This window comes from Podarcis melisellensis (assembly GCF_964234715.1).
Source record: "Podarcis melisellensis genome assembly, chromosome: 4".
In the NCBI taxonomy this organism is placed as follows: Eukaryota; Metazoa; Chordata; class Lepidosauria; order Squamata; family Lacertidae; genus Podarcis; species Podarcis melisellensis.
The window spans coordinates 97,898,018-97,911,835 of NC_138531.1; the positions used below are offsets into that span (position 1 = coordinate 97,898,018).

Genomic DNA, 13,818 nt, shown 5'->3' on the forward strand with positions numbered 1-13,818 from the left:
TATAGACCATTGCTTTGTACTAGCCCATTTTATAGATAAGTATGTTAAGAAACCAGGTGGTGTGCTATACGCAGCTTTCATTGATCTGAAAGCTGCACTTGAGTCAATCTCTCAAATAAGGAAGTGGGATAAGTTGAACTCTTCAAGGGTGTGGCAGGACAGGATGGAATGTGTGGCTGGAAGGTTCAAGGACAATCAAAGGAAAATTTAAACATTTCAGTTTAGCATAGTATAATATAGCATCAAAATATTTTATTTATTGGCAGAATGTGGATAGGTATCTTTTCAAAATGAGAGCAAGAGCATCAAGTGATACGGCAAGCTCACGCCTCTCATTGCGTTTGTATGCATACTTTCATATGAAAGAGGCTCGTTTATAATTATATTTTGGGAGTGATTCGTGTTCTTGTGTAGCTGCATTGTTTTATACGTTCTGGATGTTCCATGATCATATTACAAAGTGTGTTCTATGTTATAACTCAAGCACTGCTAGCGGATGTTTTTTTTTCCTTTTACAATATATTTCTTATCAATTAGACATCTGAAGGCAGCCCTTTTTAGGGAAGCTTTTAATGCTTAATAGATTATTGTATTTTAATATTCTGTTGGAAGTCGCCCAGAGTGGCTGGGGAATCCCAACCAAATGGGCAGGGTATAAATAAAAAAATAATTTATTGTTATTGTTATTGTTATTATTTAAAATGGTCTGGTGTGAGAAAAAAAATTATTCTGAAAGTGAGTCCCAGAGAAAAAAGTTTGAGAGCCACTGCTTTAGACACTTCTAGATTGGATTATTGCAGTACTTCAAAACTTTTTATTTTTTTCAAAATGCCATTAATTGTTTCAAAATGGCTGGAGTTCTGTTTAGATCTCACATAATATGTTAGAGGGGGTTTTTCCTCTGGTGGCAGATGACAGAAGCTATGACACCACGAGACCGGTGTAAAACCAAATCAGATAAAGGTTTTATTACAAAACAACAAACAGCAAAGCTTGTGGGTGTTTCTCCTTGCAGGCAAAGTCAAACTGCAACTTTTCCTCCTTTTGTAGTCATGACCAGCTGTACCCAATCAGCCCAAAGCTTACAGAAACAGTTCTTAAAGGTACAAACTTTTTTACTGTTTCTTTGCAGAATGACTCCCAACATTTCAAAAGAACTGCGCTGGTTGTCAAGTTTGTCTCTGGGCTCAGTTCAGGGTGCTCACGTGAGCATTTAAAGCTCTAAATGACTCGGGTCCAAATACTGCAAAGACTGCTTCCTTCCCTACAGACCCTCTTGGGTGTTTGGCTCAGCGGAGGACGCCCTTTTGGTAGTTCTGCCACCCACAACAGCTGGGGGAAGGGAGGTGGCCTGTGAGCGGGCACCCCCCAGCAGCAGCAGCAACCCCTAAGCCGTGGAACTCTATTCCCACAATGGCGCATCTGGCAACCTTACTATAAAGTTTTTGGTGAATACTGAATATTCACCAGTTTGCCATGACCTTTGACACCTGGGGTCCCACACTATTTTTGTGATTGTAAGTTGTTTTAAATTGTTTTCAGTGCTGCGTTTAAAATGGTTGTACCTCTCCCTGTGACCTTAGGGAGAAGGGTGTGTAAGTTATTATTAGTAGTAGTAGTAGTGGTAGCAGCAGAAGTAATATTCTCAGCACATCCAGTGGAAGTGGGCCTGAAGTGACAGAAAAACAACATGTATTATCTCCTAGAAAAGAGCTTCTTCAAACTGCATTACAGGGAACCTCTGTAAAAGGGAGGCAGGGAGGGAAGACCTGCTAGTTCTTTCCACTAGTGCCCCAGTTCAGAGATGGATAACCCTAAGGAAGAGAGAGAGAGAATGAATCAAATCTATTTACATGGAGCTTTCTTGGGACATAGGCTAAGAAAGCAAATACAGTGGTGCCCTGCAAGACGAACGCCTCGCAAGACGGAAAACCCGCTAACGAAAGGGTTTTCCATTTTGGAGGCACTTCGCAAAACGAATTCCCCTATGGGATTGCTTCGCAAGACGAAAAAATCTTGCGTCCCCCCCGCGGGGTTTTTTTCGCTTTTTTTGCCCTTTTCCTAAGCCGCTAAGCCGCTTATCAGCTATTCTGCTGATAAGCCGCTTAACAGCTGATCGCTGGAAGCCGCTAGACCGCTGTAGCACTAATCCGCTAAGCTGTCAATGGGCTTGCTTCGCAAGACGAAAAAACCGCTAGATGAAGAGAATCGCGGAACGGATTCTTTTCGTCTAGCGAGGCACCACTGTAGGAGAAAAACAATACCATGTAGCCTTTCCATGTAGCCTTTTATCCACCTCATGGCTGAGGTGGATAAAAAAGGGGCAGATTCAGCACTCTGCCTCCTGGGCCGTCCAACAGGGCAGGTGGCAAGTCAGGTTGGCATTCATGTGGAGGCACAGAGACTATAAACCATATCCTATTACTTACTTAAACTGCAACCTAAAAGGTAAAGGTAAAGGGACCCCTGACCATTAGGTCCAGTCGTGACCGACTCTGGGGTTGTGGCGCTCATCTCGCTTTATTGGCCTAGGGAGCCGGCGTACAGCTTCCGGGTCATGTGGCCAGCATGACTAAGCCGCTTCTGGCGAACCAGAGCAGCGCACGGAAACGGCGTTTACCTTCCCGCCGGAGCGGTACCTATTTATCTACTTGCCCTTTGATGTGCTTTCGAACTGCTAGGTTGGCAGGAGCAGGGACCGAGCAACGGGAGCTCACCCCGTCGTGGGGGTTCAAACCGCCGACCTTCTGATCGGCAAGGCCTAGGCTCTGTGGTTTACTCTCCCATTAATACATGCTTGATTCTGTGGGCCCCTATAAAAGGATGGTCACGGACCTCAGCTTTAAAAAAAAGGAACTTGTACTGCCAACTTCTTTATTTGTTAATTTGCATTGTTGAGAAAATTACTCCAGAAAAGCTGAGCTATGGAGTTCATACAAATTAAACTGGGGAGAACAAAAACAGGAATATTTCTGTATTGTCTGTTTCTTGGGGAGGGGGGTAGAAATAACACCAGCCTTCGGTGTTTCTCTCTGCAAAATTCGCATGTAGGTCTGGACAGAGAATGAAGCGAAGTGTAACACTGAACTTCATTTTATCTAACCTTTCTCCACCCAAAAAGACAGGAGAGAAGGGGGGCTTCAAAGAAGTCAGGTATGGAAGAACATTGTCACACCTGCACAGAATGACAATTGCACACGAGTGGTTGGAAGGAGGATTGCAACAGCCTTGCTGCTGCTCATGGATTTATCTTTCTCAGTTCTTTTTGGGGACAGAGAGCTTGGTACATTTTTATTCCATTTTCCTATCAAACAGTGGCTGCTGAGGCAGCTCACAGCAGTTGAAATCCAATGCAAGCAACAGTTAAAACCCAAAACGAAAAGATGCTGAGTCCTGGCAGGATATTTCTTGGCAATGTTTGGCGGGGGGGGGGGGGTAAGTCAGCTGCAGAGAGCCTGAACAATTCTTCATCTGACGAGAACTGAGCCCATTCCCCAGTTGTGAGCAAGAGAGGCGTTAAGTGTTAAAACTGCTTTCGCTGCAGAGATTTCATTGGCCTACTTCCACCCGGGGTTATCTGGGGCCGACTGCTTCCCTAGACTTAAAAACAGAGGAAGTTCACTCAGCCGACGTGGACTTAAATAGCAACTATTGAGCAAGGAATGACACGCATCCTCTAGAGTTTGGGGCAGGGGGAGTGATTGCCTGAACAATAGTTTGCATCCTAAAATAAATTAATGGAAGAAATAGCTTCCCCCCACGCCCCACTAAAGCCCTTCTTGAGTTGGGGGGCTTGGAAGAGGAGGAGATGGGGACATTTCCTTCCAAGAAATTCCTTGCATTAGCTTACCTTAAAAATAATTAACAAACATGAAGTGTTTGTTTTTAAAATTTTCAATAAAGGTTTTTTTTTGGGGGGGGGGACTATCTAAGTACCCAAGCCAGCGTGCCTTGGATGGGCTCAGTTGATTTAGAGTGTGGTGCTGATAATGCCAAGGTTGCAGGTTCGATCCTATATGGCAGTGTTTCCCAACCTTGGGCCTCCAGCTGTTTTTGAACTACAACTCCCATCATCCCTGACTAGCAAGACCAGTGGCAAGGGATGATGGGAATTGTAGTCCAAAAACAGCTGGAGGCCCAAGGTTGCGAAACACGGCTATATGGGACAACTGCATATTCCTGCATTGCAGGGGCTTGGACTAGATCAGGGGTGGCCAACTCCAGAGAGACTGATATCTACTTTCAAAATTAAAATCTGGCAGTGCTCTAACCCCATTTTTTAGGTGTTCAGGTCAAAGTTGTTGAGCTTTTTGGGGGGAGGGGAAATAGGGAGGGGGGGACAGAAGAAGCAGCCACTAACTTTACAATCACAATCAGCTAGATGACAGCAGTCTCCGTTTCTAAATTCCAGATTCCCTTCTGTAACAATAGAGGCCGGCGCAGGGAGAGGGGCCGGAGCCAGAAGGGATTGACCAGTAGATCGCGACTGACGTGTTGGACATCCCTGGACTAGATCATGGGTAGGCAAACGAAGGCCAGTGGACTGGATGCGGCCTAATCACCTTCTCAATCCGGCCCGCGGACGGTCCGGGAATCAGCGTGTTTTTACATGAGTAGAATGTGTCTTTTTATTTAAAATGCATCTCTGGGTTATTTGTGGGGAATAGGAATTCATTCACATTTTTTCCCTTCAAAATATAGTCTGCCCCCCCCACAAGGTCTTAAAGGACAGGGGACTGGCCCCCCGGTGGAAAAAAAATGGGGATCCTTGGATTAGACAATCCTCAGGATCCCTTCCAACCCTACAATTTTATGATTCTATAATCAGAACCCAAATAACTTTAGTTGTATCCATTCAAGGGAAGACTGTCTGGTTAAATAACAGACATTTTGCTTTTTTTTATCCTCAAATGCCAACAATTCTGATTCCATCTGTTTGTTCCACACAGGATGATTTGAGATGAAGCTGCAAAAAGTTTGGTTCTCTTGCAACTTAAGTCGGTTTTTTTTTAATTTAAAAAATGCTTTGCTTGTGTTTTTCGTTTGTCACGTGAAGATAAGGTTTTTTGTTTTTTGTTTAAATAGTTCTTGAAGATGTACATACCTCGGTTGGAAATGAAAGAGCAAAACTGATTAGGAAAGAAAGAAATGTGGCACATGAGAGGGGGGTGTCACAGTCCTTGGAGCTCACACCCAGCTATTAGGAACAGCGGAGAAGCGAACAGCGGATGACTTCAGTGGAGAAGCTCGGTTTGAGAATTACAGTTTGCAGAAGCCAAACACATGACAGTGACACCCACAGAACAGCAGATAACTAAGATGGCGATGAGGTCAGCTTGCTTTTCAGGAATTCTGGGCACACAGGGTGGGGTAGGGGAAGAGAAGTGAAAAATGGAACAGAAAAGAGGTAGAGGTTTTGCTTCAAGGGTGAAAACCCTAGCACACCTTTGGGCAAACGTACCACAGTCCACTCAAGAAGAGAATCTTGCAGATATAATGCTGTGTAAAGGAGAGAGTGCTTAAAATTTAGAACGTCGGGAGTGCCAGGGGTCTCGCTTGCGAAGCCTGGAAGGGCTCCTCTTTGAAGACCCCAATGTGCACCTTAATTTTGTGTGGCCAGCAGTGAGGAAATGCTTTCTGCACGTGCTCAAAGACACTCTTCATCAATGCACGTCGCAGGTGCAAGTTCCGGCTAGCTGCAAGGTTCGGCTCAAGCGAATCCAATTCAAAACATGTCCCTACACACAAGACGTTTGGGGGAAAAAACCAGAAAGTCTCCCACTTGAAGCTCCAAGCCAGAAAATTTTCATGCCACAATGAGGAACAAGCAGGTGAAGGTGGTATGGCATGCAAAGCTAGGCTTGAAGATGTGTGTGTGTGCATAGATGCGAGAGAGAAAGAGAAAGAGGGAGGGAGGGAGAGCAGAGAGTACCAGAAATGCAGAAATTTCCCCCCCACTCACTTGTGATATCATAAACAACAACTGCAACAGTGGAGTCACGAATGTAGCTAGGAATCAAGCTCCTGAACCGCTCTTGACCTGCTGTGTCCCACAATTGCAACCGTACCTAACGGAAATCAAGTCAAAACAAGCAAGAAAAAAAACAAAGTCAAAGCCAGAGCAAAATATACCTACTTGTGATATCGTAAACTACTACAGCAGCGGCAGAGTCACGGATGTAACTGGGAATGAGGCTACGGAAACGTTCCTGACCCGCAGTATCCCACAGCTGCAACCTGATCTGTGGGATGGGAGAAAATTAAAAAAAAAAGCCAAACTGCCACTAAAAACGAATCAATTTTTGATTGCTTTTTTTTTTTTAAAGAACAAAAAAAGCGAAGTAAAAATGATATAAAACTCATGCATGGAAGGAACCGCTTTAGGGTTGCGAGCGGAAGCAGAAGGGCGGGACTTTTCAGCGGCCCGCCCATTCTGGCAGGCAGGGAACAGATTGCGCAGCTGCCAATCATCAGAGGGCAGCGCCAATCTGCAGCTTTCCTTCACAGGCAGTAGAAGTGGGTGTCTTGCTGCAGCTTGCAAGGGGAAGGTTTAGAAGCATTCCCTCCACAGAGGGACCCTCTCTTGTGCCAAGGGCACGGTGGCCGAAAGATCAGACCAAATCGGATCTTTCATGAGGAACCAGTGGCTGTCAACAATCAGCTGAGCAGTGATCAAACGGGTTTCATCAGCAAAGCCAATCACCAGCCAGCGGCCATGTAGAGAGAATCATTTTGGTTAAAAGGAGCGTGTCAAAACACAAACAAACCAGCATTCATGGCGGGCATTCACATAAAGCGATCTGACAATACCCCAGAAAGGACACATCGGGGCTTGGGACAGTGAGAAGCCTAGGAGCATTGGGGGCACCCGCACTGCTGGACGCTGGTCTAGTGCTACAAGTAAATTCCATTTAGATTCCATGAACATCATCTCTGCCAATACATTTCCTAATACACCAGCCTGGGGGAAAGCAACTGCCATGTTAAGAGATGGAACCAAGAGGTGGCAAACAGTGGGGTTGCCTTTCAACTTTGTTGCTTTTGAGAGCAGGCAAGCTCCCCTGCTTTTTGGTTAAAACATTTTTGTACTTGTGGGTCCTTGGGTATCGGGAGAGTATCACTGCTGTTTCATTCTCAGATGTGAGAGGCAATTTTGTGCTGGTTGAAGTACTGTTGAACAAACTTCGTTATCCTGCATCCTTTGGGTGAAGGAGCAAGAAATAAGTGATACAAACCAACCAACTTGTCAAGGCCAAATCAGCTCGTCTTGTGTTGTATCTGCCTTCTGTTTCCCATTTGAAAGGGGCATGGGTCTGAAGGCACAAAATGTAGCATCTTTGCCTCCATCACAGAAGATGGGTTATAATGAGATAACTAAAAAGTAAATATATATCCTCTGCCTCAGTGATGTTGCAAGGATTAAAAACAATGTACAATAAAATTAAAAAACGGAAAGCTGTGAGTGTGCGTGTGTGTTTTAAAGGGACAGCATCCTTTTGTGACAGCCAAATTTGAGTTTCTAAATCAGGCATCCAGCCCCTCTCTTTTATGGCTGTCTGTGACAGGTTAGGACCTGTGTTAGGAGGGTGAAGGAACTGCTTTTTAACCGTTCATGCTTTGATATTATGCTTTGAGGCTCTTGAAGATAGCAGCCAATAAGCTTAAGAAATAAATAATACAATAACAATAAAATGTTATTCCTTACAAGCAGCTCTGATTGCTTGGGTTGAAGAAACAGCAGCAGATATGGCAAATAAAGAAAAACAGATGTAGGGAGCAGAGGATCACTTTTCCATTATGATCAGTGACAGAGCTGGAAAATGCAAACGTCTGCATCCTCCTGGCTCAGCAGTGGGGAAGCTGTGGGGCTTCCAAAGGCTGCTGGATTACAACTCCCATCACCCCTGGACATGGACATGCTACCCAATGATGGGAACTGGAGTCCAACATCTGGAGGTCACAGGTTCCCCTCCCCATCTCAGCCCAAGAACAGACTATCCAATAAAGAAGAACCACCTTACTTATTCTGCATCTCTAATTATGGTAGTAAGGCAGCTTTTGCTCGCTGTGTTAATTGCTAGCTGGCTTAAATGAGTTTATCTACAAAGCAAACAAAAAGCCAATCTGTAGAATAAAGTCTTCCACTGAGATCTAGGTTTGTGTTTTCACATAAAGTCTGTTCTACAGCAGTGTGATCTAATTGTAAGCCCTCAAATGCATGTTGAACCATACATTTTTCAAGCCAGTGTAGACATGCCGTATGGCATTCTGAAGAGTTTGCACTGACAGGGACAGAGGTAGCATCTCCAGCCATGACCCAGTACAGACATGGTTGGAACGCCAGGCTGCTCTCGCATTTGGACCTAAGTTCCATTTAGATTGCGAATGTGCTTCCTGGACTAGAGTAGTCCAGTTACTACAAAAGTCTTACTCACTGTGCGATCTTCCAGGTACATGGTTTTTGATAAGAAGTCAATGCCAATAGTTGCCTGCAAAACAAAGTTTTCATCAGTGAGCAAATACGTTACTTTTTCTTAGGTTGCTTAGGTCGTGTTCCCCAAAACCAAAGATCTACCCTGCCATTTGGAAAGGACAAAAATACCTCATATATTGGCCACAATGCCAAGGCCACTTATTCCTACAATATTGAACAATAGGGTGGGAAACTCATTTCTGATCTCAAGTAAACGGCCAGCAATAATCTACAGGGATGCAATCACAATACTCCATGGATCATGAAATTTACCCAATGGCAGGATCCATTGGAACTGCTCGAAAAAGACTTGAACTTTCCTTTAAAAAGCATGATCAAACGCGCACATGCAACAAGGGAGGGCAAACAGTTATGAAGGATTTCCCAAAGGGGAGTGTCCCCAAAAGTGAAGATCCTCCTATGTTTTTCTGCCTCCACAAAAACCATTTCAAAGGTTACAGCACAAGTAGTGTGTTATGTGCCATACAGGAGATGGATGTGATCTGGCCCCTGCTCAGAGTATTTAGGAGAATAGAACTAGCAAGGGAGAAGTGAAGGAAACCATGTGGTAGTAAAGCTGGAGCGCTTTGGGAAAGCTATAATGAAGAAGGTAATTTTAGACCTGAGAGAGGGAAGAAGAAGAGTTTGGATTTGATATTCCGCCTTTCACTCCCTTTAAGGAGTCTCAAAGCAGCTAACATTCTCCTTTCCCTTCCTCCCCCCCCAACAAACACTCTGTGAGGTGAGTGGGGCTGAGAGACTTCAGAGAAGTGTGACTGGCCCAAGGTCACCCAGCAGCTGCATGTGGAGGATCGGAGACGCAAACCCAGTTCCCCAGATTACAAGTCTACCTCTCTTAACTACTACACCACACTGGCTCTCTGGGAGAAGGTGGTGGGAAGGAAAGAACGGAGCAGCAGGAAAGAAAGGAGCACACTGGGAAGGTGGTGGGAGGAAAGAACGGAGCAGCAGGCAATGCTAGAGAAGATTGAACGTTTCTTTCAGACATATTGGCTTTCGTGCCAACAGCCTATCTGGGAAAGGAAAGGTATCTTCCCCACTGAAAATCAGCTTGGGAGGGGTGGGTGGCGGGGAGACCAATGCAACAGGATTCACCTTCTTTCATAGCACCTTTGGGTGCTAATAATTCATGCCATTCCATTTTAGGTTTTCCAGATGGGCCATGGAAGCTTCTTGAACACACTTAAAAATCTGGTCATTTCCAGCTACAGTGGTGCCTCGCAAGACGAAATTAATCCGTTCCGTGAGGCTCTTCGTATAGCGGTTTTTTCGTCTTGCGAAGCAAGCCCATTGACAGCTTAGCGGATTAGCGCTACAGCTGTCAAGCGGCTTCCAGCGATCAGCTGTTAAGCGGCTTATCAGCGGAACAGCTGATAAGCGGCTTAGCGGCTTAAGAAAAGGGCGAAAAAAGCGGAAAAAACCCGCGGGGGGATGAAAGATTTTTTTCGTCTTGCGAAGCAACCCCATAGGGGAATTCGTTTTACGAAGCGCCTCCAAAACGGAAAACCCTTTCGTCTAGCGGGTTTTTCGTCTTGCGAGGCATTCGTCTTGCGGGGCACCACTGTAATTTCATTTCCAGCATTTCATTACGGAAGTTCTAAACACATCCAAAGCTCCACCTAATTGCCAAATCCAGCTGAACAAACACCTGTTCCAAAATGGGTGTATCTACATCACAAACTTTTAAACTACTTTAACAAGTCAAACCCTCTTCCAGAGAAGCCTGGGAACTATACTTCTGCATGGGATCCAACAGAATTCTCAGCAACCTCTCCAAATGACAATTCTCATGAATCTCTGATACGTTATTTGCCCAGATACGTCTCCAAGACTGCTGCTGAAGAAGACAAGCCAACAAAGAGTTGTCAAGATAGCTATAGCAACTGTTTTTCTTTTGTATGCTCAACAAGTCTGCTTTAAGATTTGAACAGAATCCCAGGCACATAAGTTCCCCATTATATGACTGACTGCTAATCTGCCCTTTCTCATGACTTTAATATATTCCTGTGTCTCCGCCAAACACCACTGCAGCATTCCATTCTGCCAAATGTGGTATCTCTTTGGAATTAAGCAAATGAAAGATGGGATTCACTAAAAATATACAAGGTGGTCAAAATGATAAGGCCCCGCATGGATTTCTAGACAAATAAGACATTTCTGTGCTTGGCAAAGCAGCAAAATTTGGTCTTCGACAAGGAGTATGTATGTGTGTGTTTGCAGAGATTCATATATAAAAATGTGAGACTATATACAAGCATGGGAAAAACCTGCGCACACTGTTAGCAATTAAAAATGGAGCCTTTTGCTCTCCGTGCTATGAGAAGCCTCCTCTACAAAATGTGCCATTTCATCTCCTTCAGTTTTTCTGACACTCAGTAGGAAATGCTGCACTGATTTGCAAGTCTGTTCCGCTGTTCTCCTGAAGACGGTTTATTAATAATACCTGGCAGGCAACAGCTGAAGTCCTGCACAGCAGCTAGCAGGCACATGCACCACATACACACACAGCAAATTTAAAATACAATCTTCTTAATTTTTCTAGTGACTGACAACAGTATGAGGGATACTCTGTCTAGGTGCTGAGCAACACTGATTTGCTTGCTGTCTTATTTCCATCACCAAACCCTAGATAGCCCCAGGCTTGTGAGAAGCCTTTCAGACATAGCTTTTTATCAGGAAGGAGTAGCTAAGCTAGAAGAATCTCCCAAGGGGGAAATGAAGGAGAACAACAAACAGAAGCCCATTCCCACCTGGTCTAGACAAGCAAGAACAGCACCCAATCCCAGCTTCTGATATAGAGATCAGACCTTTATTGCATCCATAGAATCATAGAGTTGGAAGAGACCACAAGGGCCATCGAGTCCAACCCCCTGCCAAGCAGGAAACACCATCAGAGCACTCCAGACATATGGTTGTCAAGCCTCTGCTTAAAGACCTCCAAAGAAGGAGACTCCACCACACTCCTTGGCAGCAAATTCCACTGTCGAACAGCTCTTACTGTCAGGAAGTTCTTCCTAATGTTTAGGTGGAATCTTCTTTCTTGTAGTTTGGATCCATTGCTCCATGTCCGCTTCTCTGGAGCAGCGGAAAACAACCTTTCTCCCTCCTCTATATGACATCCTTTTATATATTTGAACATGACTATCATATCACCCCTTAACCTCCTCTTCTCCAGGCTAAACGTGCCCAGCTCCCTTAGCCGTTCCTCATAAGGCATCGTTTCCAGGCCTTTGACCATTTTGGTTGCCCTCCTCTGGACACGTTCCAGTTTGTCAGTGTCCTTCTTGAACTGTGGTGCCCAGAACTGGACACAGTACTCCAGGTGAGGTCTGACCAGATCAGAATACAGTGGCACTATTACTTCCCTTGATCTAGATCAGTGTTTCCCAACCTTTTTTGGGCAAAGGCACACTTGTTTCATGAAAAAAATATCGAGGCACACCACCATTACAGCCCCGTGACGTCAGCGCGCAGCGTAACGCCGGGAGGGACGCACGAAAGTGTAAGTTTCAATTTTTTCCCCTCCCCCTTGCCTTCCTTCTGTGCCAACCGCCAAAAAGCCAAGAAAAAAGCCAAGACTTTAGGGCAGCAGGTCGACACGGAAGAAGCTCCTACCTAAGGACAGGTGCGACGGCCGTGTCCTCTTCTGCCACACTTGGCAGCCCTGCCTCACGGTCGTGACTCCCACCCTGATTTCTCCCCGCAGTCTGTCCCCCGACCTCTTCTGAAGGCTGGGGGGGGGGACAAGGGCTTTTCTTCCGACCCCCAGCATTTTAAAAAACCCCGGGACAGCGGAGGACTTCTCCGCTGTCTGGGGCAATCTTAAAATGCTGGCGGGCGGCATTTTAAAATCGCCCGGGACAGCGGAGGACTTCTCCGCTGTCCGGGGCGATTTAAAAGCCCCTGGGAAGGCAGGCAGGGGGGACAAAGATTTTCGCCCCCCGCCCGCCTTCAGAAGAGGTCCTGGACCTCTTCTGAAGGCGGGCGGGGGCGAAAGCCTTTGCTCCCCCCTGCCTGCCTTCCCGGGAGAGCGGAGAAAGGCAGCGCGTTTCTCCGCTGTCCTGGACGGCTTTTGAAGGCAGGCTTTTGAAAGCCGTCCGGGACAGCGGAGAAACGCAGCGCGTCCTTGCCGCTGCCCCCCGACTTGGCTGGAAGGCTGGCGGGGGGAGAAGCCTGCTCCTCCCCATCGCCAGCCCTGCAAACTTGGGGGACAGCGGGAGAGGCGCAGCGCGCCATCCCGCTGCCCCCCGACTTGGCTGGAAGGCTGGCGGGGGGAGAAGCCTGCTCCTTTCCGTCGCCAGCCCCGCAAACTCGGGGGACAGCGGGAGAGGCGCAGCGCGCCATCCCGCTGTCCCCCGACTTGGCTGGAAGGCTGGCGGGGGGAGAAGCCTGCTCCTTCCCGTCGCCAGCCCCGCAAACTCGGGGGACAGCGGGAGAGGCGCAGCGCGCCATCCCGCTGTCCCCCGACTTGGCTGGAAGGCTGGCGGGGGGAGAAGCCTGCTCCTCCCCATCGCCAGCCCCACAAACTCGGGGGACAGCGGGAGAGGCGCAGCGCGCCATCCCGCTGTCCCCCGACTTGGCTGGAAGGCTGGCGGGGGGAGAAGCCTGCTCCTCCCCATCGCCAGCCCCGCAAACTCGGGGGACAGCGGGAGAGGCGCAGCGCGCCATCCCGCTGTCCCCCGACTTGGCTGGAAGGCTGGCGGGGGGAGAAGCCTGCTCCTCCCCATCGCCAGCCCTGCAAACTTGGGGGACAGCGGGAGAGGCGCAGCGCGCCATCCCGCTGTCTCCCGACATGGTTTGGAGGCTGGCGGGGGGAGAAGCCTGCTCCTCCCCATCGCCAGCCACGCAAACTCGGGGGACAGCGGGAGAGGCGCAGCGCGCCATCCCGCTGTCCCCCGACTTGGCTGGAAGGCTGGCGGGGGGAGAAGCCTGCTCCTCCCCATCGCCAGCCCTGCAAACTTGGGGGACAGCGGGAGAGGCGCAGCGCGCCATCCCGCTGTCTCCCGACATGGTTTGGAGGCTGGCGGAGGGCTTCCTCCTCCCCCAGCCCCGCAAGCTCCCAGAGCGATGCCAAAGCTGCGCGCAGCTTCGGCATGGCTCTGGGTCCCGTTCTGGGGGAGGGGGAAGCTCGGGCTTCCCCCGCCCCAGCCCCACGCCTGGCGGTGGGGGAATAAATTTTTTCCCCTTTATTCCCCCCCCCCCCGCCAATTTTTCCCGCGGCACACCAGGCAAAGTCTCGCGGCACAGTAGTGTGCCGCGGAACACCGGTTGGGAAACACTGATCTAGATGCTATACTCCTATTGATCCACTGAGCACTAATTGC

At 47.7% G+C, this 13,818-nt stretch overlaps 1 protein-coding gene across 3 annotated transcripts in view; it reads right to left on the reverse strand.

Annotated features, from left to right (window-relative positions):
• Positions 1-13,818, reverse strand: part of RAB6A (RAB6A, member RAS oncogene family) — a 58,713-nt gene that overhangs the window by 9,464 nt on the left and 35,431 nt on the right. The window contains exons 3-5 of one of the 3 annotated variants that reach the window (XM_081910180.1): positions 8,436-8,489; positions 6,129-6,242; positions 5,963-6,068 (exon numbers count right to left, since the gene is read on the reverse strand). In XM_081910180.1, the coding sequence (XP_081766306.1) occupies positions 5,963-6,068; positions 6,129-6,242; positions 8,436-8,489 (274 nt within the window). The remainder of the gene's footprint in view (positions 1-5,962; positions 6,069-6,128; positions 6,243-8,435; positions 8,490-13,818) is intronic. The other 2 variants (XM_081910179.1, XM_081910178.1) reach the window with 2 other exon arrangements.